The sequence below is a fragment of the Patella vulgata genome, chromosome 7 (genome assembly GCF_932274485.2).
Source record: "Patella vulgata chromosome 7, xgPatVulg1.2, whole genome shotgun sequence".
NCBI lineage: Eukaryota > Metazoa > Mollusca > Gastropoda > Patellidae > Patella > Patella vulgata.
The window spans coordinates 5,068,153-5,092,286 of NC_065885.2; the positions used below are offsets into that span (position 1 = coordinate 5,068,153).

General features: G+C 36.6%; 1 protein-coding gene across 2 annotated transcripts; it reads left to right on the plus strand.

Annotated features, from left to right (window-relative positions):
• Window positions 1–201: 201 nt before the first annotated feature.
• On the plus strand, window positions 202–23,934 carry LOC126827121 (ATP-binding cassette sub-family F member 3). 2 transcript variants are annotated; one of them, XM_050556331.2, is made up of 19 exons: window positions 202–278; window positions 1,876–2,029; window positions 3,749–3,887; window positions 5,089–5,189; window positions 8,579–8,698; window positions 9,483–9,587; window positions 9,975–10,136; window positions 10,692–10,841; window positions 11,788–11,844; window positions 12,268–12,290; window positions 12,765–12,820; window positions 13,851–14,051; window positions 14,344–14,420; window positions 15,390–15,434; window positions 15,960–16,089; window positions 16,879–17,059; window positions 17,942–18,074; window positions 19,352–19,439; window positions 20,770–23,934. In XM_050556331.2, exons 1-19 carry the CDS (start codon window positions 206–208, stop codon window positions 20,920–20,922), a joined length of 2,148 nt encoding a protein of 715 aa, XP_050412288.1. In that variant the 5' UTR covers window positions 202–205; the 3' UTR covers window positions 20,923–23,934. The 2 variants fall into 2 exon arrangements, with proteins under 2 accessions (XP_050412288.1, XP_050412289.1); XM_050556332.2 differs by having other exon boundaries at window positions 10,695–10,841.
• The last annotated feature ends 200 nt before the right edge of the window (window positions 23,935–24,134 follow it).

Here is a 24,134-nt window from a genome sequence, read left to right on the forward strand (position 1 = left end):
ATATGAATATTAATCTCTAACTTAAAGTTGATATACACTTGCAGTGGAAATAATGAGAACTTATTATTTGTGACAATAAAAATAATTCTTTCTTTAATCATAGATTTTACTACCATATATGACAAATCCATTTTAGTTCGATGTGAAGTCTGAGTTTGATGTGCGCGAAACATCATTTTGGATTAGCGATTACATAGCAAGAAAAATGGCAGCTGTGGGAGAAGTTTTACGCCAATCCTTACCGGAGATTGATAATGCTATCGCTGATTATCTCAATGGTACTTATTTTGTAAATGAAAATATCTAAATTTAATCCAACCTGATATTCCAATAATTTTTATGATTACACATATACTGTGTTTGATGGCATTTAAAACGAAAGTATAGAGATGGAAATGTCACGTGTCATTTTTGCAGATGACAGATTCATTGAAATTTCGTTCTTATTATGCAATTGTTTTTACTCGGATGGTTTCAGAAATTAAGGTTGTGATTATAGGCTTAGTCACATAATTTTATTGCCAAAGAGGTTAAAATGAGTTCAAATAAATACTAGTAAATCCATCACAATGTCAATGAAAGATACTGTAACATTAATTTCCAAGAGTCATTGTTGCAATTCCAAGAGCATGCATTCAATGTTATTCCCATGCAGAGCATCTTTTGAGGCTTTCTGTTACAGGTCAAAATATAGTGACAAGTGAGGTTTGAGTCCAGGCAATACACTGTTGTAATCCGATCCAAACTGTGCATTCACGTCAACTGCTGACAGCCAGAAAGAATGTTATCGGGGTAGACTTCACGGTATACAGACAACTCATCCCAATATAAGAGAGAGAGAGAGAGAGAAATGGGGTTTAAGGTCCACTCGACACAAACTAGGTCATTTCGGGACTAACATGGTTTAATTTTATTTCAATAATTTGCTTGCGCGTAGGGTCTTCAGCAGTGGGAGGAGATCGGAGGACCCAGAGAAAATCCACGAGATTGGACAGGCAACCCTTCTCCTTGTCACGTACAACCGGGGTATTCGAAACCACGCCAGTTGACTCAATGACAAACTTTATGATACAGCACGCACGTGCTAACCATTCGGCCATCCAACCCCCCTTTCAATGTAAGACAACTCATCCCAATATAAGACAACTCATCACAAGTTAGAAGACAGCCCATCCCAAGATAAAAGACTACTCATCCCAACTTTAAAACATGGGTCAAGATATAAGATGAGTTATCTTTTATCTTGGGATGAGTTGTCTTTACCTTAGCATGAGTTGTCCTTAACTTAGGATGAGTTGTCTTATATTGGGATGAGTTGTCTTGTGATGAGTTGTCTTTGGGATGAGTTGTCAGGTATTTGACTTCACAGACAATAGTAAAATAGACAGAAATGATTGACTTCGAATAACAAATGTGCTAATGATTGCTAACCAATTTAACTATGGTAACTATTTTATGTTACACATAAGGTATAGAATGTCCGTGGCAGATATTTTTGATAATCATGTGTTTATAAGTAATTGATACCAACTTTAAAGTGTAGATGTTAGCAAAATTTCTTGTTTCTCTAACTTCATTTCTATTGATTTTTGACGGAGGGGCTATACAAGGACAGCTGTCTAGTCGTTCGGATGGGACGAAAAACCGAGGTCCCGCGTACACATTGGCGTGCACGTAAAAGATCCCTTGGCAGTTGGAATTCGATATAAGAGTAGGCCGTAGTGCCGCTGTCCGGGCAAAATTTCCCTCATAGCACACTGTATGGCGTATGCCCGTCTTCATTAGCCCAGGTTAGGAGCAGAACAGTAGGACGTTAAACTCCATTTCATTTCATTTCATTTCATTTCATTTCATTTATATTGATTTTTATTTCAGGAATCCTTGAAGATACTTCCAATGAATTTGAAGAAGTGGATGACTTGTACGAGGCTTTTGGAGAAATGCTGCATCAAGTAGATGATTCAAAATCAGAAGATGAAATTCGTGAGATTTGTGAAAAGATATACAACATCATGGTTCCTGGGGGAAAGTGAGTTTTCTTTGTTTAGTTTTGTACAATTTTGAATAAGAAATGTTTTTCTGTGTTATTAATTAAAAACAAAATTCACTAATTTTTATATCTAAACTCCAAAGAGCAGGCTCACTAACTAGGAGGTCCTGTGTTAAATCCCAGTATTCACTGAGGAAGTAACCCGGATTCCCTTTGTTTGTGGTGTTGGCCAAAAGGGTCTGTTAAGTAAAAATATCTTCGGATTGGACAGAAAACCATAAATACCAGTGGTAGAACGTTAAAGATCTCCTGACATTTTGAAATTGAGATAAAAGTAGGCTGTAGTGTTGCTGGCCAGACAAAATGACCGTCACAGCACACTGTATGACCAGGGCTGCCAACAACCAGTATCGCAGCGCAATTTGCGATACATATTTTGTCCGTTGCTAATCAAAAATTAAACTCTAAAGTTTTTGATTCGCAGTAACTGCGAATCATTAATATGCCTGTCATTTTGGATATTGACACAAGGATAATCCGCATTTGAAGACTAGAAGGCTTTTTCAACACTTTCAACGTGTATAAAATGTTGAATAAAATTTTATAAACAAAACTGAATTCTCCGAGTGACATTTTCTACTCGAACTACCCAGACACAATTCATTATACGGTACTATATAATACAGGGACATAACTCTATGAATAAGGACTATTAAACCGGAAATAGGGATTCAGGTAGTACCACTCACGTTGCGAGACATCAAGTAATTATATCATATTCATTTTGAAAGAAATAAATCCAGTGTATCCCCCACGTATTGTAAATAAAATATAAAAAAATAAATATATGTTAACGTATTGTAAAATGATAAATCAAAGTAAAAATTCCCGTAAAATATCGCGTGTGTCTAGTTAATCGAAGTGCGCCCGATTTAACAAAAGTAGCAATACACGATAAAAAGCAGACGAAATTGTTTTCTAACGAAGATTTCTAACGTAACAAAAAATAACAATTAAAATGATTGGGGCTTCGGAAGTCACTGTTAAGAATTGGCTTTAGACATAAGACCTAACTAAATGTCTACATCACATTCACAAACTGTCACAAGTACTTGTGGCAGTGCTAAAAAAATCTAAGAATAGTAAGAATGGAATCTAATCATATTTGTTATGAACTAAAGTAATATCTTGTTATTTAGGTGTTTTATGTTCAAACTGAAAAACTGCTAATCAATTTTTAAATTTGCTAATCAAATTTGGCAAAATTGGACTTTTTGATTAGCAGTGCTGCTAATCAACTGTGAAAAATTACCGACAGCCCTGTGTATGACTATGTTCTTAGCAAGGGGGTTGGATGACTGAATGGTTAGCATGTGCGAGTTATATCATAAGGTCTGACATTGAGTCAACTGCTGTGGTTTAGATTTCCCGGTTGTACGTGACAAGGAGTAGGATCGCCTGTCCAACCTCGTGGGTTTTCTCCATGTCCTCTGGTTTCCCCCCACTGTTAAAGACCCCTACAAGCAAACGAATTATTGAAATAAAATTGAACCATATGTTAGTCTCGAAATGACCTAGTTTGTGTCGAGTGGACGTTAAACCCCATTCCCCTCTCTCTCATCATTAGCCCAGTAGGTACAGAAAAGTAGGACGTTCTTTTTTCATTTCATTTCATTCCGGTGGGATAAAGATATTACCAAAAACATTTTTATCCACTTAACTAAATACATAATGTATTTTCTTCTTGTTTTTTTTAAGTGACTCAACTAGTAGAGGTAAGATGAATGGACAGCATAAGATATTGGGAGCACCTGTTGTTATTGGTGATGTAAAAATAGATGAAATCACGGAGGAAGCATCCAGTATCTGGCTAAATAAAAGAGATTCTGGTCTGACGGTATATATGCCTTGTTTTAATTATTTTTTTAAATATATTTTTGTTGTTTGCATGTAGTCTTCAAAATGGGCTTTTCCACTGACGGTCACCAAACATTTTCGCTATTGATTCGAAAAATAACCTTTTATCTGCATTTTTCAAACTCTTTCAAAAATACATTAAACTTTGGCTAATTCCGAGTATTGTGCCTATAGTCTGTTACAGACATAGGGCGCTCTAGTATTTTAACGCATGGGTATTAAATCACCAGGTCAGTCATTGAGTCAAGTGGCATGGTTTCGAATACCCGCTTGAACGTGACAAGTAGTAGGGTCCCCTGACCAACCTCGTGGGTTTTCTCCATTTCTTCCGGTTTCCTCTCACTGCTAAAAGACTCCTACGCACTAGCTAGCCAACAATTATTGGAACTAAGTTGAACCATATGTTAATCTCAAAATGATCTAGTTTGTGTCGAATGGAGTTAAAAATATCTCTCTCTCTTTCTCTCTCTCTCTCTCTTCTCTCTCTCTCTCTTCTCTCTCTCTCTCTTTGTCTTCCATTGTTTTTTGAGAAAAGGCATATAAGTTTAACATGTAGAAAGACTAGGTTAAAGTTTGCAGATAGCACTTCTTTTAGAATAATATAATCCTAAAGAATGTTCATATAACATTGATTTCTGAATAAAAAAAGATATCCACACTGACAAAGTGTGTAACCACACATCAGCTATCTCTTGACAAACAAATATCCAAGCTTTGTCTAGAGAAAGATATTCATATATCTGAAAGGAAACTTGGATGTTGACCAGATTTAATAAAAAATTAACCCCTTTCAACTTGGGTATCATTTAATCTTGTGTATTTAGCACTAATTTCTTTCACATTCATTTAATATCAAATCTTTGTTTAAACATTCATAAAAATCATTCAAAATCATCAAAAATCATCTAATTTGTACTTGTGTCTAGTTTAAAGCTGACCATTCAATTTTGATAATGAGTGTCTAATTTACAAGCATTTAATTTCTCAACCACTCTTAAAAAATAATCATTATACTTCAATAATCAATTTGGTTGTTTAATTTATAACATTATCACAATTGAATGAATGTGAAAGAAATTAGTGCTAAATACACAAGATTAAATGATACATGGGTTACAGTGTTATCCCTTCAAGAGTTTTGAATGAGTAAAAATTTATTTACTTTCATTTTATTCATACAGACAGTTGATAAGAAAAAGTTAGAGAAGGCAGAAGCTAAACTACAGATGAAGAAAGAAAAACGAGACTTGATGCCCACAACTTTGAAAAAAGTGGATTCTGGGTGAGTAAATAATTCATATTTTTTTGTCAAATATCAAAAACAAGATTTTAAAATATGTGTTTTGAAATCTGGTAGTTAAACATCATTATTAATCATTAATATTGCACATCATTCATGAAATTTTTCAGATGTTGCTATGCAACACATACACACATATTTATAAGATAAAAGACAATGATTTAAAAAGTATTTATTCAGAATTCATATGTACAATCATGAAGGAGATAATATGAATAAATTGGATACAGTAACAAGCAACTTGATGAAATGAAATGAAATGGGGTTTAACATCCTACTGTTCTGCTCCGTTCTGGGCTAATGGAGACGGGCATACGCCATACAGTGTACTATGAGATCAATATACAGATCTATATTTCGTTTCATTTTTTATACTTTCAATGGCCTAATCTACATGAAGATCTGACCGGTTGTAGCGATAGGTCGCGTCAGAGGTCATACGAACGGTTTTTGACCTTATGACGTCAGACATTGATTAATCAATCAGCATTGATGTTTCTAGTGGGTTACGCACAGTTCCATGCATTGCACGCCAAGAAGTCGCGGTAACAAATGGTTTCGTTGGCTAATCCTTCATGCCATCCAGAACGCAGGTTATATAACAACTCTTCCAGATCCTAGTGTAATAAAGACAAATAAAACGAAATTTTGAACTATTAAAAATGAAATGAAATAAGATTTGTAACATATACAGTAGATTTTTTCTTATTCATACCCATGCTACAATCATTAGTTTTCATGGGGAGGGGCTTAGGTGTGCTACAACTTCGAAATTTCACTAGTTGTTGCACGGTGGCCATTTTTTGGGAGTGTCTTGGCAAAGCATCAAGGTCCCGCCCAGTTTTACTTGGCTTGAAGTCAAACCTTGTTAACTCAAGGTGACAACTTTTCAAAATAAATGAACTCCAAAACAGTGTTTTTTTCAACACCTCATAAACAGTATTTTATTACATAAAAGTAAATTTACAATTATTGAAATGTACTGGTCCGCAAGTGTTGATAAATTCGTTAAAACGTGTGTCCTTCAGTGGGGGTGAGGAAGCCGAAATTTTCGCTTTTTTAGAAACAGGTTCGCTATTTTCTTTAGCACTTATTGGCGCCTCTAAGACACTTGAAATCTGTTTCTGCATTTCGTCGGATTTAATTTTGTAAACCCTACACGCCTCGACAGATCTATGACCTGTGCGTTCCATGATGGATTGTTCATCTTGTCCATTGCGGTACATTTCAGTGGCACAGGTCTTCTTACCGGAGTGGTTAGTGTAATATCCGACTAAACCAGCTTGTTGACACATTTCTTTCATGAAATTACCTAATTTATTTATCCCAACAGGCTGCTTTCCGTATCTTATGCCATTCTGTAATGGCTTTCTATAAAAAATTCCAGATTCTATCGCGTCTAAATAGGTTTTAAATACTGTATACAAACATCTTTGACCTAAAATACACAAATATAAGAAATAAATGAAATGAAATGAAATGGAGTTTAACGTCCCATTTTTATGCACTGTAAGGCTAATTAGAGACGGGCATATGCCAAGTGTGTACAATGAGGGTGAATTTTGCCAAGGCAGCGGCACATGGCCTACTCTTACAACCGATTTTTAACTGCCGAGGTGTCTTTAACGTGCTCGATCGAATGAACACGGGACTCCGTTTATCGTCGTCTCAGATGAACTAGAACGCTTTTCCATGTCAGCCCTCACCTGACAAGGAGGAACCCAGTCGGAAAAATCCACAAGGTTGACCTCGGCCTCGCCGGGATGCGAACCCGGGACCCCCCAGCATGAGCGACAAGCGTCCTAACCACTCGGCCACACCGGGCCCCCATATAAGAAAGGATACCAATTGTCAGACAGCATACAAATTTCATAATGTGACTAAAAAGGACATAAAAGTCAGAATGAGTAATTTTGTCAAAAATCTCGCATATTATCCCTTTAACATTTCTACAGGCTACACTTTGATAAGGATACATAACCTTGTGGTGTATGATTACTTTGATTATTTTATTATACAGATTTTAGAACTCACCTCCGTAATTAGTGCAATAGTGCTTTATATCTTTGTTCTTGAACTTCAAATGGCCTAGACCACCAGTAAATGTTTTGTTGTTTCTTCCTATGTATCGTATGTAGTAACCATTTTTATCATTACCCAATTCAAACTGGTCAGCTTCTAAATGGCGGTGCTCATCTCTTCCTCGTAGTCCAAAAAGTTTACATGCGTAAAAAAAATACTGTGTACTGTAAACTTGTTGAGTTGGTAAAACCAAAGACACCAGAATTCCACAACTTATCCTCATCTTCGTTTGATACGGGGTCAGCGGTTTTCGGTTTACAACCGACTCCTTTGCTTACTAATTCCTTCATCTTGGCATCTAACACCTTTCTGGTTAACACAAAACGTTTATCAGCTTCCTCTAGAATGTTAATGTAAATATTATGGTCCTTCAAGTGTCTCATAAGCCCACAAATGATATAATAAACTGATTTAGGGGAATACTCATCTCCGTTCATTTTACGCAATTCTACAAGAAATCGCTGTAACCAATAATCTAATTCTTCTGCTGTCATATCTTGCAATTCAGGTATATCATTATCGCCCTTCGATCGACATTTCCGCCATTCATTGAATATATTTAGTGACCATTTAGTATTCTTTCTGGTATTAGCGTTTGTTTATGAATGTATTAAAGTGTCTATTTCAACCTGAGATACTGGCGTTTGAAACCTTTCAACCACAACCGATTTCACTTCCTCTTTAACGTGTTCCTCGGCTGTAGAAATTAGGTTAAATTCACCATAATCAGATTCTTTCTCCATCTCTGTTTTAACAAATTCCTCTGCAGTAGAAATAAGGTTCAATTCGCCGTAATCCACATCTTTCTCAATATTATTTTTCTCTGCTAATTCCTTTTCTATATTGTCTAAAATTTGTGAAAGAATAATATCATCATCGTCGTTCTCAATATTATTTATCACTGCTAATTCCTTTTCTATATCGTCTAAATTTTGTGAAAGAATAATATCTTCATCGTCGTTATCACTAAATAAACAATGCGACATTGCGTCTGTACGTCGCGAATTGAAATATATCAACTGATGTATACAGGTGTTGATGACCTATTTTAATATGTTCGCCGCTCGTTATGCACGTGTAGTTTTTAAGAACAACTCACTTGTCTATACGTCACCTGTCAATCAATATGTTACAAGTATTTTATAGCACGTTTATTCGTTAAATTATTGAAGACACTCGGGGGCTACGCCCCCTCGTGACTCCAATAATTTAACTCATAAAACTTGTGCTATAAATTATACTTGTATTTATAGAATGTAACTAAAAGTATGTTATTATTATATTTATAGTATAGAACTAGCATCAGCTTCACAACAGATCAACAGAAGAGATGCCAAAATGGATGCCTCTGGAACCAACAGAAGTTTAGATATAAAAATTGAGAATTTTGATATTGCTTTTGGAGAAAGGTAAACCGTTTTTCTTCTCCTTTATTTTGTTCTTTTAACATTTAAAGGAGAGAAAATGTGTTATTTATTGGAGAAAGGTGCACCATCACTTTTTTGAGAAACTTGAACTTATTTTTTGGACAAAAGAACTCTTGTTATGTTTTTAGAGAAAGGTGCAATGTTATTTTAGGGGGGAGAAAGGTTTACTATTTATTATTTTTTGGAAAAAGGGGTACTGTTATTTTTGGGAGAACGATGTACGGTTATTTTTGAAGGAGAAAGGTGCACTGTTATTTTTGGGGGAGTAGGTGCACTATTTATTTTTTTGGTAGAAAAGGACAATAGTATTTTTGGGGGGGGAAAAAGGTACACTATTATTTTTTAGTGAAAGGGTCTATGTTCTTTTTAGGGAACAGTGAACAGTTATTTTTGAGGGAGAAAGGTGTACAGTTATTTTTGAGGGAGAAAGGTGCACTATTATTTTTTGGAGAAAGGAACACTAATAATTCTTTGAGAAAAATGCACAGGTTTTTTTGGGTGAAAGGTGCACTGTTGTTTTTGAGATAGGTGCACTGTTTTTTTTGTCATTATTTTTTGGGGAGCATAGTAAACTAATATGTTTTTGAGAAAAGTGCACTGGGTTTTTTTGGAGACAGGTTTACTGTTATTTTATTAGTTTATGGTGCACTGTTGGTCTTTTTTTTGGGTGGGTGGGGGGGGGGGGGGTCAGCTACTTTTAGTATAGAATAATTTGTTGTTGAGTTGATGTAAATATAAGATATTTCCTGTTTTTTTATTTTCTCAGATTATTATTAGCCGGTGCCGATCTACATCTAGTGTATGGGAGACGATATGGTTTTATTGGTAGAAATGGTTTAGGAAAGACAACTCTTCTGAAAATGATATCCAGGTAATTACTCTGGTTTATTGATGTTTTAATCCTTTAGCACTTTAGATATTGATTACCCCAGATAATGAGAGAGAGGGAGAGAGGTGGCATGGTTTCGATTCCCCGCCTGTACGTGACAAGGAGTAGGGTCCGCTGTCCAACCTTGTGGGTTTTCTCTGGGTCCTCCGATTTCCTCCACTGCTCAAGACCCCTACGTACAAGCAAATCATTGAAATAAAAATCAAACGTATGTTAGTCCTGAAATGACCTAGTTTGTGTCGAGTGGATGTTAAACACCATCTCTCCCTCTCTCTCTTGGCAAGACTTCAAAGATACATAACTTTAAATAATACATTCAGTTTGCATTATCTCTTTTGAAACTATTATAGCAAGAATCTTATTTTTCAGTGGTCAGTTAAAGATACCATCGCATATATCAGTATTACACGTAGAACAGGAAGTGGTTGGTGACGACACGCCGGCTATACAGAGCGTCCTCGAATGTGATTTGAAACGAGAAGGTCTACTAAAACAAGAACGAGAATTAAACGCCAAGTTAAACGCTGCTGGGTAAAAATTTCCTCTATTCATCATTTCTTTTTGCCAGGGCCCACGTTGGCTAAGTGGGTAAGACGCTGACTCTCCAGCCTGGAGGTCGCGTTGTCGGGAAAGTTCATCAGCATTTTCCAACGTGGTTTCCCCTTGTCAGTGTTGCAGGATAGAGGGCCTGTCAAGGACAGCTGTCTAGTCAGTGATGCATGATGGAGGGCCTGACAAGGACAGCTCTCTAGTCGTTCGGATGGTATGAAAAAAAAAACTAGGTCCTGTGTATACATTGGTGTGCATGTAAAAGATCCCTTGGCAGTTGGAATTCGATATAAGAGTAGGCCAAAGTGCCGCTGTCCGGGAACAATTTCCCGCATAGCACACTGTATGGCATATGTCGGTCTTCATTAGCCCAGTCGGAGCAGAACAGAGGGCATAAAACCCCATTTCATTTCATTTCTTTATTCTTTGATTCTACATACTTTACTAACCATACACCAAACATTTGACATGAAGAGAATCTAGGCTAAATGAAATTATGTGGAATTAAAATAAAAATGTAATTTTTTTCTTTATTAGCAGTGGTGATAATGATAGTAATTTAAGTAATAAATTATCCGAAGTTTATCATGAATTATCTGCTATAGAAGCAGATAGAGCACCTGCTAGAGCTGCCGTCATAATGTCAGGTTTAGGTTTCAGTCCAGGTTCACAAGACAGACCAACCAAGTAAGTCTATAGTTTCATTTACTGATGACCTGGCCCCGAGTCCACAACGCAATCTCAGATTTTACTCAACTTTCAATCACTGTTTATAAGAGAAATATCTTTGATCCAGAAACACAAAACTTTGCACATAGTTTCTTATTGATGTATTTGATACATTAAAACAAAAGTTTTATAAATGGTTTTATTTTAGTTAAAATAAGGCAAACAATTTTGCTTTGTGGACTTAGGGCCAGTAATTTCTTGGGAGTTAAATTGATTGGGAGCCACAGTGACTCAGTGAGTCTAGGGTTCGATCCTAGTCCAGGCAAATTTTCACGCATAGCTAAAGTCTGTCTTCATTATCCCAGTGGGTGCAGAAAAGTATTCATTAGTATTGATTGTGTTTCAGTGTTTTTAATTATAAAAACTGAATTCAACAGTATTGATTGTATTTCAGTGTTTTTAATTATAAAAACTGTGAATTCAACAGTATTGATTGTGTTTCAGTGTTTTTAATTATAAAAACTGAATTCAACAGTATTGATTGTGTTTTATTAAAGTTAGAATTAATTATAATTCACTAACAAGAGCCATAGTGGTAATTCACTATATCTGTCATTGTCTCTGTCTGTCTGTCTGTCTGTCATTTCAAGCTAACGCTAAGCAGAGCTAAGCAATTGCATTGGTCAATGCTTTAGGACAAGATAACTTTGATTCTATCTGATAGAGAGTGATGAAACTTAGTGTATAGTTTGCTTGATACTTTTGAAAAAAAGAAAAAATATGCGATAAAGTAAAATGTGTCATCTATTTATTTTGGATTTCGGCGGGGGACATCAGCCCCAATGTTGACTTGTTTTATTATACCAAGAGTTTGCTGGTGGTAATTCATCATATCTGTTATTTTATTAATTATACATAGAGTTTACTGGAGTTAATCTATTATAAATGTTCTTTTATTGTACAGAGAGTTTTCTGGTGGGTGGAGAATGAGATTGGCATTAGCAAGAGCGTTGTTTACCAAGTAAGTTTAAATACCTAGTTATCGGTATGAGATGATAAACCAAGGTTCACCCTTGATCTCACGATGAGAATGTATCTGGTGGGCTGAGAAGTACTTCTCTGGGGAGGTAACTGTGCCTAGCCATTCTGTTCGTACGAAAAACATTGATCCACCCATGCGCGTTAAGAACTGTTGGGAATTGAAGAAGAGTAGATTGAAGGCTACTGTCCGGGCAATATTATCATATCTCACATTGCACTATGATGGAAATATAAATTGGATTGTTTGGCCAAGAATCCAAACCCCATCCCATAACAATTGTAATTATTTTTTGATGCCACAAGTGCACACATAGTCACGCTGCAATAACGGAATGTAAAACTATTGAATTTTGTCGAAATGGACAATCAATTCACTTTATAATTTGTTTTTGTTTTCTTTCAGGCCAGATTTACTTTTACTTGATGGTAAGTTTTCTTTTCTTCTTGACAGAGAACATGAGTTTATTTTTCTTGGGGGCTGGATGGCTGAATGGTTAGCTTGTGCTTGCTGTATCATAAGGTCTGTCATCGATTCCCCGGTTTTACGTGATAAGAAGTAGGGTCACCTGTCAAACACAGATCTTTACTACACTAGAATCTGGAAGAGTTGTTATATAACCCGCATTCTGGATGATGTGAGGGATTAGCCAATGAAACAGTCTAAAACGGTGTTTGCCTTTAGGTGCATGGAACTGTGGGTAACCCACTATAAAACATACAGTCAAAAGGTCTGTCATGATTCAAGTGCCGGGGTTTTGATTTCCTGCTTGTACGTGGTTCCCCCCCCCCCCCAACTGCTAAAGCGAATTATTGAAATAAAATTGAGCCATATGTTAGTCCCAGAGTGATCTCTATGTAGTTTTTACATATACAATAAATAATATCTTGTGTTTATTTCAGAACCTACAAACATGTTGGATATGAAAGCCATTATATGGTTAGAGAATTATTTACAGGTTAGTCTATTTAATATAATCTCCCCCTCCTCCATTAACATACCCCCTCCCGTCACTTCCTTCACTCCCAATCAATTGAATCATTCTATAATATAGCTAATTTAATGTTGATTTAAGTTTTGACAAGATGTGGCATTGATTGTTTATTATTGTAACAACGATACTTGTTAATCAAGACTAATCCTTTATTCACCATTCATAAATTAAATCATATTTCAATCCATTTAAATCTCTGCCATCCAATGTTCTAGATAGTCTATTATAGGCTTGTCAGGTGAATAAATGTCTAAATAATAGTTAATATAACATTTGAAGCCAAAATAAAGACTTGCAATATGCAGATTTACCTTTTAACTAATGTATCTTTGGGGGGGGGGGGCTATCCAAAAATGTTTGTTCTGAATTTTTAAAGCTATTGAATTGAAAATAGTACAAGTAGTTAGGAAATGTAATAAACAAGGGAAAACTAGCATTAAGAAAAAGTTGTTGCCAGGGTAACACATTTTTTGGGAAAAAATTATGAAAAACATAGGTACGCTATATCTCTGTAACTAATTAAGATATCTTCATCAAATTTGCAGGGTATATAAACTAATATCTACCACAGAATCAGACAGAAAGCAGTTTGAATAATATTTCCAAAGTTATCAAAATATTTCTCCCAAAGACAAAAATATTGTAGTGAGGCAAATGTTTTAAACATCATTTTCCTAGAAACTATAAAAATTATAGAGAAAACCTCTCAGTCTGGTTTTAGGGTTATCATTAAAGAATAAGCAGTCCGAAAATGAGATATTTATCTTTATTATTATCAGAGATTTGGTGTACCTACGTTTTTCATACTTTTTCCCAAAAATGTGTTACCCTAGCAACAACTTTTTTTTTCTTTTTTTTTTATGTTAGTTTTCCCTTGTTTATTACATTTCCTAACTACTTGTGCCATTTTCAATTCAATAGCTTTAGAATTTCAGAAAACATTGTTCGGGTAGCCTCACCCCTTAACGCTCTTTTTTATTTCTTTTTTTTCCAGCAATGGGCATCCACTATTTTAGTAGTCTCCCACGACCAGATGTTTTTAAATTCAGTATCTACAGACATCGTTCATTTACAGTCATCGAAATTAGACACATATCGTGGTGATTTTGAAGCCTTTAAGAGAACTCGAGAAGAAAGATTAAAGAACCAGATGAAGGAATACGAAGCTCAGAAAGATTATAGAGAACATTTACAGGTACGGTGATCGCAAGATATCTTGGTTCTGATTGGCTTAAATTCATCATCTTTTAGACGATAACACCCTCTCCTACTTTGTTTGGTGTGAATCGTATCTGCATACAGATTTATAACGTAGTTCTGCCCTTGGACACTGTAACCCGGGTATCATTTAATCTTGTGTATCTAGTAGCACTGGCCGATTGGTTAGCATGCACGCGCTCTATTATACGGTATGTCATTGAGTCAACTGCCGTGGCCAAGATTTGTATTTTGTATAATGTTTTTTTTTTGTTTATATGTATTTTTAGGTGTTTATAGATAGATTTAGATATAATGCTAACCGAGCTGCCCAAGTACAAAGCAAGTTAAAGATATTAGAAAAACTGTAAGTAACTAAATCACTGGCTTGTATTTGGTTAAATTTAGATACACAATTTGAAATAAAACGTCCCCTGAGATTGTAAATCAGGTTAAATTCTGTTTTCGTAGTCTAGATCACCAAGACATTATATATAGTCTACATCACCAAGACCTTAAACAAACTCAGCCTTTGTGGTTAAAAACTGACCTAGATTTATTTATTATTGGGGGTTGGGATGGCCTAGTGGTCTAGAGTGTCACGCTTTGACCTCTAGCTGGCCGGTCACCTCTGGCTTGCGGTTGTGGTTTCGATCCCTGGTGTGAGCGTATGTGGCTTGGAGATAGGGGCGCCTTCTCAACCTCGTGGGTTTACTCTGGGTACTCCGGTTTCCTCCCACAGGAAAGTCCCCTGCGAGTGCGCTAAGTTATTAAAAATGAAAAATAAGACTTGTCTACGATATCACCTTTGGTTGAAGCGGACATTAAACACTAAGAACAACAACATTTATTATTCTAAGAAACAAATGATCTGATTCTAAAGGATAACTCTTCAAACCAGCAAAAATTACACAATATGCACTTTTCAAACCAAATTAATAAATTAATCTGTTGATTACTCAACACTGCTGTAGAAACTAAACAGTTATAAACCCAACACTCATTATCAAATCTAGACAGACCATTTAAACTAAACAACAGTAGAAACTAAATAGTTTTCTATAATTCTCAATGGATTTGATCAGTTTTCTAACAATGGTTTCAAACTAAACATTAAAAATACAGAAACTCCTGCCAAAACAACACAACTACATAATACCTGGGTTGTAGTGAAATTTCCCATGGGGTTCTTAGTAGACAAACAACCATTCAAGTCATGTAGACATTTTATAAACACAATGATTTCTCTCAGTGTTTGAATTATATTGTCTCCAAACTGAATTTTCTCTCAATGTTTTGTTATTTTATTTATTTATTTTTTTTGTTTTTTTTTCAGACCTCCACTTGTTCCTATAGTAAAAGAAACAGAAGTAATATTAAGGTATGTTAACGCATGTGTGTTAGAACATATGGTCTGTCATTGAGTCATACTGTGTGGTTTTGATTCCCAGCTTGTAAATGACAACGACTAGGGTTTCCTGCTGAACCTTGTGGGTTTTTCCCAGGTCTGCTGGTTTCTATCCACTGTTAAAGATCCCTACACACAAGTGACTCTCTCTCTCTCTCTCTCTCTCTCTCTCTCTCTCTCACCTGGGGATTGGATGGCATGGCCGAATGGTTAGCATATGTGCGTTGTATCATAAGGTCTGTCATTGAGTCAACTAACGATATTTCAATTCCCCGTTTGTATGTGACAAGGAGTAGGGTCGCCTGTCCAACCTTGTGGGTTTTCTCTGGGTCCTCCAGTTTCCGCCCACTGCTAAAGACACCTACGTGCAAGCAGACTACTCTCTCTCCCTCTAAGGAAAGATCAGTTTGTTGCATACTAAATAAGTTACAGTTAATGGTGTTGAAGGGATCTATGTCCTGTCATGCTGTTATTTTATTATTATATTATATATTTCAGATTTCCTGAATGTGAATCTCTTTCTCCGCCAATATTACAACTAGATGAAGTAGAATTTTATTATTCAAAAGATCAACCAATATTTAAAAATATCTGTGTTAATGCATTGATGAACTCCAGAATATCTATAGTAAGATTACTTAATACAATTATAGGGGCAGTGGGTGGTCCAGTTTCCTCTCACTGCTAAAGACCCTTACGCACAAGTGAATTATTGAAATAAAATTGAACCATATGTTAGTCCTGAAATGACCTAGTTTGTGTCGAGTGGACATTAAACCCCTCTCTCTCTCTCTCTCTCTCTCTCTCCCCCTCACTCCCAATTGAACCCAAACCAGAAGAATATTGTTGATATTGGTTGTGTCTTCTATTAATTAAATGTGCATTGTGCAATAGCAATCCCATGTAAACTACAATATTGTGAAAGATGAATCTCTAATAGAGATATCAGCCCAAAAATGGTTAAATTCCGTGCAGTAATTATAAAATGAAATGGGGTTTAACATCCTACTGTTCTGCTCCTGTTGGACTAATGAAGACGGGCATACGCCATACAGTGTGCAATGAGGATACTTTTGCCCGGGCAGCAGCATTATCGCCTACTCTTAAATTGAATTCCAACTGCCAAGGGATCTTTACGTGCACGGCAATGCATACACAAAACCTCAGGGTTTTTTTTGTCAGATCCGAATGACTAGACAGCTGTCCTTGTCAGGCCCTCCATCCTGCACCATAAACAAAGGGAAACTAGGTTGGAAAATCCTGATGAACTTTTCTCGGCCAATGCCGGTATCGAACACGCGAACTCCAGGCTAGCGAGCCAGCATCTTACCCACTTACCCACCGTAGGTCCCAGTAATTATAAAGATATAATGAACTATATGGGATGTTAAATCTATCTATTTTATTGTTTATTTAGGTTGGTGAAAATGGAGCCGGTAAAACAACGTTATTAAAGATTTTATTAGGAGAGTTATCTCCCGTGAATGGTTTAAGACACGCTCATCGTAGTTTACGGATTGGTTATTTTAGTCAGCATCACGTGGATCAACTTGAGATGAACATGTGTTCAGTAGAACTGTTAGCATCAAGGTTTCCAGGTAGGTATTATTATATTAATCATCAAGGTTTCCAGGTAGGTATTATTATATTAATATGTTGTATTGCTAGATGAACATGTGCTCAGTAGAACTGTTAGCATCAAGGTTTCCCGGTAGGTATTATTTATATGTTTCAAAAAGTTCAGGCCATCTGGCTAAAAGCTAGATCGATCCAACTGTAACACAAAAGAAAACCCATGCAGAGTTTAACCATTAACCGGTCAACATCATTTTAATGTCATGACGTCAAGTGGTCAGGCTAAATAAAGGCTAAAGTGAAATATTTTGTATGCCTATTTCAATCGAATACCGCCGGATAATTATAAGTGATAGACTCTTGACCCCAATAAAAAAGTTGAAGTGGATAAGTTGTTGTATAATTCGCAAATCATTCTAAATCATTTTCATCAGAAATATCGTCTTCAGAATTGAGTCGGAATCATTCATAAGCATTTCAACCACTTTGAGAGTCTTTAACCTTCTCGACATCGTTAAATTATGTTTTTGTCCAAAAATGTCAATTAAGTACGAAACTAAATACTCAAATGGGGCTTATAAAAAGGTTCTTGCTGTGGTCGACTTTAGTTGACCGTGACCACTTAGCTGTATAACGTTGTGGTGATTATAGTCGACAATGACCGGTTAAGGGTTATATACCATTATCCCATTACGCGTACTATTATTCGCTCATGGTGTTTAAAGCTGTGCTAATCAAAATGAAATGAAATGGGGAGATTTTACGTCCTACTGTTTTGCTCCTACTGGGCTAATGAACCCGTCTTCAATAGCCCAGTTTTTGCAGAAATGTAGGACATTAAACCCCATTTTATTTGTATTTAAACAACATGTATACGATCTGTAAATATTGTATTGTTTGTTCAGGTAAACCAATAGAACAATATAGAACTCAACTAGGATCATTTGGTGTGAGTGGTGAATTAGCCATGAGACCTGTAGCTAGTCTGTCTGGAGGACAAAAGAGTCGTGTAGCATTTGCTGTTATGAGTTTAGCCAAGTAAGTATTAAATTGTATGGAGAGTCAGTAATTAAAATGGTGACTTGCGCTAACCGGGTCACGGGGGGGCGGGTTGGTTGGCCCAATGGTTTTGTTAGCACGTGCGCGCTGTATCATAAGGCCTGTCATTGAGTCAACTGGCCTGGTTTCGATTCCTCGGTTGTACGTGACAAGGAGTAGGGTCGCCTGTCCAACCTCGTGGGTTTTCTCCGGGTCCTCCGGTTTCCTCCAACTGCTAAAGACCCCTACGCGCAAGCGAATTATTGAAATAAAATTGAACCATATGTTAGTCCCGAAATGACCTAGTTTGTGTCGAGTGGACGTTAAACCCCATTTCTCTCTCTCTCTCTCTCTAGTAAGTAAGATGGTGACTCGCGCTAACCAGGTCACGGGGGGTTGGATGGCCGAATGGTTTTTGTTAGCACATGCGCGCTGTATCATAAGGCCTGTCATTGAGTCAACTGGCCTGGTTTCGATTCCTCGGTTGTACGTGACAAGGGGTAGGGTCGCCTGTCCAACTTCGTGGGTTTTCTCCGGGTCCTCCGGTTTCCTCCCACTGCTAAAGACCCCTACGCGCAAGCGAATTATTGAAATAAAATTAAACCATATGTTAGTCCCGAAATGACCTAGTTTGTGTCGAGTGGACGTTAAACCCCATTTCTCTCTCTCTCTCTCTCTAGTAAGTAAGATGGTGACTCGCGCCAACCAGGTCACGGGGGGGTTGGATGGCCGAATGGTTTTGTTAGCACATGCGCGCTGTATCATAAGGCCTGTCATTGAGTCAACTGGCCTGGTTTCGATTCCTCGGTTGTACGTGACAAGGGGTAGGGTCGCCTGTCCAACCTCGTAGGTTTTCTCCGGGTCCTCCGGTTTCCTCCAACTGCTAAAGACCCCTACGCGCAAGCGAATTATTGAAATAAAATTGAACCATATGTTAGTTCTAAAATGAACTGGTTTGTGTCGAGTGGACATTAAACCCCATTTCTAACTCTCTTTCCCTAACCAGATCACAGGTTCACTGCCTGAGAAAGTTTCTCAGCATTTTCCTGTTTCAGTGGTGCTGGATGGAGGGCCTTGGACAGTGTCTAGTCGTTCAGATGGGACAAAAACATGAGGTCCTTAAAATAACCCTTTAAAGTTGGATTTCAGAGTAAGAGTAGGCCATAGAGCTGCTGTCGTGTCAACATATCCCTTATAACACAATTTATGGTGTATGCTCGTCTTCATTTTCCCAGTTATTTCATTCTTATGAGAATTTGTTTTTTTTAATTTTTCAGTCCGAATTTCTTTATACTTGATGAACCTACAAATCATTTAGATATGGAAACTATTGAAGCTTTAGGACATGCTTTAAATAAATTCAAGGTCAGTAAATATTCACTAATGTTTGTCAAGTTTTGTAGTTCTCGATGTCATATTGGATAATCCTCAATTTAAGTAATCCTCAATGTTTGTTAACTTGAGTAATCTCCTGCTTGAGTAATCTCTGTGTTTGTCAGTTTGTGTAATCCTCAACTTGAATAAACTTGATGTTTTTATTCAGCAGTAACTGTTTTGAATGTGGAATGGAGAATGGGAGAATAAACAAAACCATTCTCTTTGTATACCATTTAGTAATGCAACAGAGAGCCAAGTCGGCTTGTTGAGTTTTGTTACTAGCTCCTTGAGCCCGGTGTTGGCTGAGAAAGTTTCTCAGGACTTTCTGTGGTGCAGGATAGATGGATTTGCAAAGAAAACTGTCATAACTTTCGGATGGGATGTAAAAAAACAACCTCCCATTTAAATCATTGTAACACTGCTGTCCAGGCAATTTTTCCCCTCGTTAAACCATCTTCTAGAACTGGGTTAGAGCAGAAGAGCATGACATCAAACTCCTTTTCATCTGTGTGTGTGTGGGGTGGGGGGGGGTCTAGAAATGGTTCCACTACTGATGTCTTCCGCCTTACTCCAGCCACAGTAGTGGCTCATCCTACGAGAGTTCCTTTGCTCAAGTTTTTTAGTGAAATCACTACAAAAAGGTTATTGGCCTATACCTCCCTTAATTTACACATAAACTGACCCAAAACAGTACTGCACCTAGCTTAACATATAATAAATCAATTCCTATTGAAAAAAAGGTGAATCCTTACCGCATAATTATATGATTTGATGAAACTCAACTGTTACGCGAAATTTCAACTGGCGTGTCATGGCCGCCATGGCGGCTTGTTGTGTGTAATACGTCATTACAAGAAACATTGCTATGCAAATGTAGAACGCATAACCACAAAGAAAAACTGTTCGGTAACTGTTTAGTGGCCAAGTCTTCACTATTTGTCATAGAATTACTTATTCCAATACAAACTGTAATGATATGTGTTGACAATTGTGCGTTTGAACCTATTTGAACTTGCGTAAGGATTCTTAGACTGTATCAATTGTAACGTTAAACAAACAAGTATAGTAACTAGGGGGGGTCTAGTGGTTTAACACATCTGTCATTGCATCAAGTGGCAGGGTTCTATTCCCTGTTTGTACCTGACAATTAGGGTTGCCGGTCCAATCTCTCTTGGGTTTTCCCTGAGTCTCCCCCACCCCCTCTCTCCCTCTCTCTCTCTCTCTCTCTCTCGTCCCCCCCCTCCCAATTCATATCCTTAGGTAATTAAATGTCAAGAGCGGTTGCCTGATACACAAATTGATATGATTAATATTACAGGGAGGTGTCGTACTCGTATCTCACGACGAGAGACTGATTAGAAAGATTTGTAAAGAATTATGGGTAGTAGCTAACGGCACTGTGACGTCGCTTGAAGGTGGTATTGATGAGTACAAGAAAATAGTAGAAGCAGAATTAGCTGTCAAGAGTTGATGATAAAATTCGTTTAGGAAATATGACTCTATAAATAGTGTACATAGAACAGTTATAAATAAAATAAACTATTTAATATAAATATGGACATGTTTTAAAGGAGAAGAAGAAGATGGATCGTATAATATTACTACACAAAATGATGTGCCATTATTTGTCATGTTAGAAGTATTGTATGCCACATTGCAATCCATATATCATATTGAAATGTATGTCATATTACAATTTATGTCATATGGCCTTGTATGTCCTATTATAATGTATGTCACATTACAATGTTAGTCATATTACAATATGTGTTACATTACAATGCATGTCATATTTTGTATCACATTACAATGTTTGTCATATGTCGTATTACAATGTATGTCACATTGCAGTATATGGTATATTGCAGTGTATGTCATATTGTGATGTATGGCACATTGCAATGTATAGCATATTGAAGTATATGTCATATTGCAGTATATGTCATATTGCAGTATATGTCATATTGTGATGTATGGCACATTGCAATGTATGGCATATTGCAGTATATGGCATATTGCAGTATATGTCATATTATAATTTATGTGATATTACAGTATGCCACATTACAATGTTTGCCACATTACAATATATGTAATATAATAATATGCCACATTACAATGTATGTGATATTACAGTATGTCACATTACAATGTAGGTCATATTTCAATGAGGATGTTAAACCCCATTTTATTACAATGTATGTATGTCTCATTACAATGCATGTATGTCACATTACAATGTATGTCACATTACAATGTTAGTCATATTGCAATGTATGTCATATTACCGACGGGGAAGAGGGGGGGTCTAGAAAATTTTGAGAGGTTCTGATCTCGAATTATTAAGTCCTAGCTGCTTGAAACTGGGTCCGGAGGCCATAGGCCCTGGCTGATATCGACATTGGGTCGCACCATCGAGAGCAATTTACCGCATAGTATAGCGAATTTAAATAAGATTTGAGGCAGACTTGAACCATGTTGCTGTGTTTTCTTATAAAAGCAAAATTTGGTAATAAATAAAGAGTAAACATCTCTATAATTGACTTTTGTCAGCATAGAATTTGGGCGTAAAATAATTTGGGCGCCCGTATGTTTTTCAGAACCAAATTGGTCTTAGATACTCCCCTGTATAACAATGTATGTATGTCACATTAAAATGTCTGTATGTCACATTACAATGTCTGTATGTCACATTACAATGTATGTATGTCATATTACAATGTATGTCATATTACAATGTATGTCACATCACAATGTATGCCATATTACAATGTATGTCACATTACAATGTATATCACATTACAATGTATATCACATTATAATATATGTATGCCACATTACAATGTATATGTCACATTACAATATATATGTCATATTACAATGTATGTATGTCACATTACAATGTCTATGTCATATCACAATGTATGTATGTCATATCACAATGCCTGTATGTCATATTACAATGTATGTATGCCATATTACACTGAGTATATGTCACATTACAATGTGTGTATGTCACATTACAATGTGTGTATGCAACATTACAATGTCTGTATGTCATATTACAATGTCTGTATGTCATATTACAATGTCTATTTCATATTACAATGTATGTATGTCATATTACAATGTATGTATGTCACAATATATGTCATTTATAGTTTTATCTGTGGTTTTAAATCATTCAGGAATTTAAAGTGACAAATGCTGAAATAAAAGACAACCCAGGTATATATAGATATAACTGCTTCTCTGTTATTTAATAACTGGTCATGTTTTCAAGTTAATAATGCTGATATGTCTCAGATCTAAACTTTAAATATGTGATAGATGCTGATTCTTATTTGTATTTTTAGAACAATATTAACTTTCCATGGATTAATCCAAGCTAAAATAATTTAACATTTAACCCTTAATTATAATATTAACAGTAAAACCAGCTCCCAAAAAATCGAATTTGAAAAGGCCCATTAAAATATTTTTTATAGGGAGGTTTTTGGGGGGTGGTGGGGGCTGAATGGTTAATCCATGCTCCTTGGATCAGAAGGTATGTCATTGATTCAAGTCGAGTGGTTTTGATTCCCCACTTGTACGTGACAAGGAGTAGGGTCGCTTGTCCAACCCTGTGGATTTTCTCTAGGTTCTCCGGTTTCTTTTAAACACCCCTACGCACACACGAATTGTTGATATAAAATTGAACCATATGTTAGTCTCGAAATGACCTAGTTTATGTTCAGTAGACATTAAACCTCATTTCTCTCTCTGTCTTTATTTTTTTGGAACTGCAGATTATGATAAATGTTGTAAGATATTTTAATTCATTGTATCTGTGTAAATATTGCATGAATTCAACCAATGACATCAAAATCTGATTAAAACACAGATCCTATTTTATTTCGTTTTTTATAGTTCAAAATTTCGTTTTATTTGTCTGTACTATAATAGGATCTGGAAGAGTTGTAATATAACAGGCTTTCTGGATGGCATGAGGGGGATCACGGTGGCTAAGTGGGTAAGGCGCTGGCTCGCTAGCCTGGAGGTCGGGTGTTCGATCCCTGCATTGGCCGAGAAAGTTCATCCAGATTTTCGGGCGTGGTTTCCCCTTGTCAGTGATGCAGGACGGAGGGCCTGACAAGGACAGCTGTCTAGTCATTCGGATGAGACGAAAAACCGAGGTCCCGTGTACACATTGGCGTGCACGTAAAAGATCCCTTGGCAGTTGGAATTCGATATAAGAGTAGGCCGTAGTGCCGCTGTCCGGGCAAAATTTCCCTCATAGCACACTGTATGGCATATGCCCGTCTTCATTAGCCCAGTTCGGAGCAAAACAGTAGGACGTTAAACCCCATTTCATTTCATTTTTGGATGGCATGAGGGATTAGCCAGTTAATGGAACTGTGGGTAAACCACTAGAAACGTCATCACTGATTGATTAATCAATGTCTGACGTAACAAGGTAAAAAAAAACCGCTCGTACGACCCCTGGCGCAACCTTCCAGTACAGCCTGTCAAATCTTCATTTAGTGTAGGCCATCGAAAGTATAAAAAAAATGAAATGAAATATAGATCTGTATTTTAATCAGATTGTGACGATCAAAAATGACGATAAGATTTTGTCCTCTTCTAAATGAATTAGGCATATAAACGGGCCTGTTTCACGAAATTTTAACTAAGATAAAATCC

Excerpts from the sequence above, each read along its gene's own strand:
- LOC126827121 (XM_050556331.2), top strand. The coding sequence starts at position 206 with ATGGCAGCTGTGGGAGAAGTTTTACGCCAATCCTTACCGGAGATTGAT. Across the intron at positions 3,888-5,088 it reads AAAGAGATTCTGGTCTGACG|ACAGTTGATAAGAAAAAGTT; the intron begins GTATATATGCCT and ends TTATTCATACAG. Across the intron at positions 9,588-9,974 it reads CTTCTGAAAATGATATCCAG|TGGTCAGTTAAAGATACCAT; the intron begins GTAATTACTCTG and ends CTTATTTTTCAG.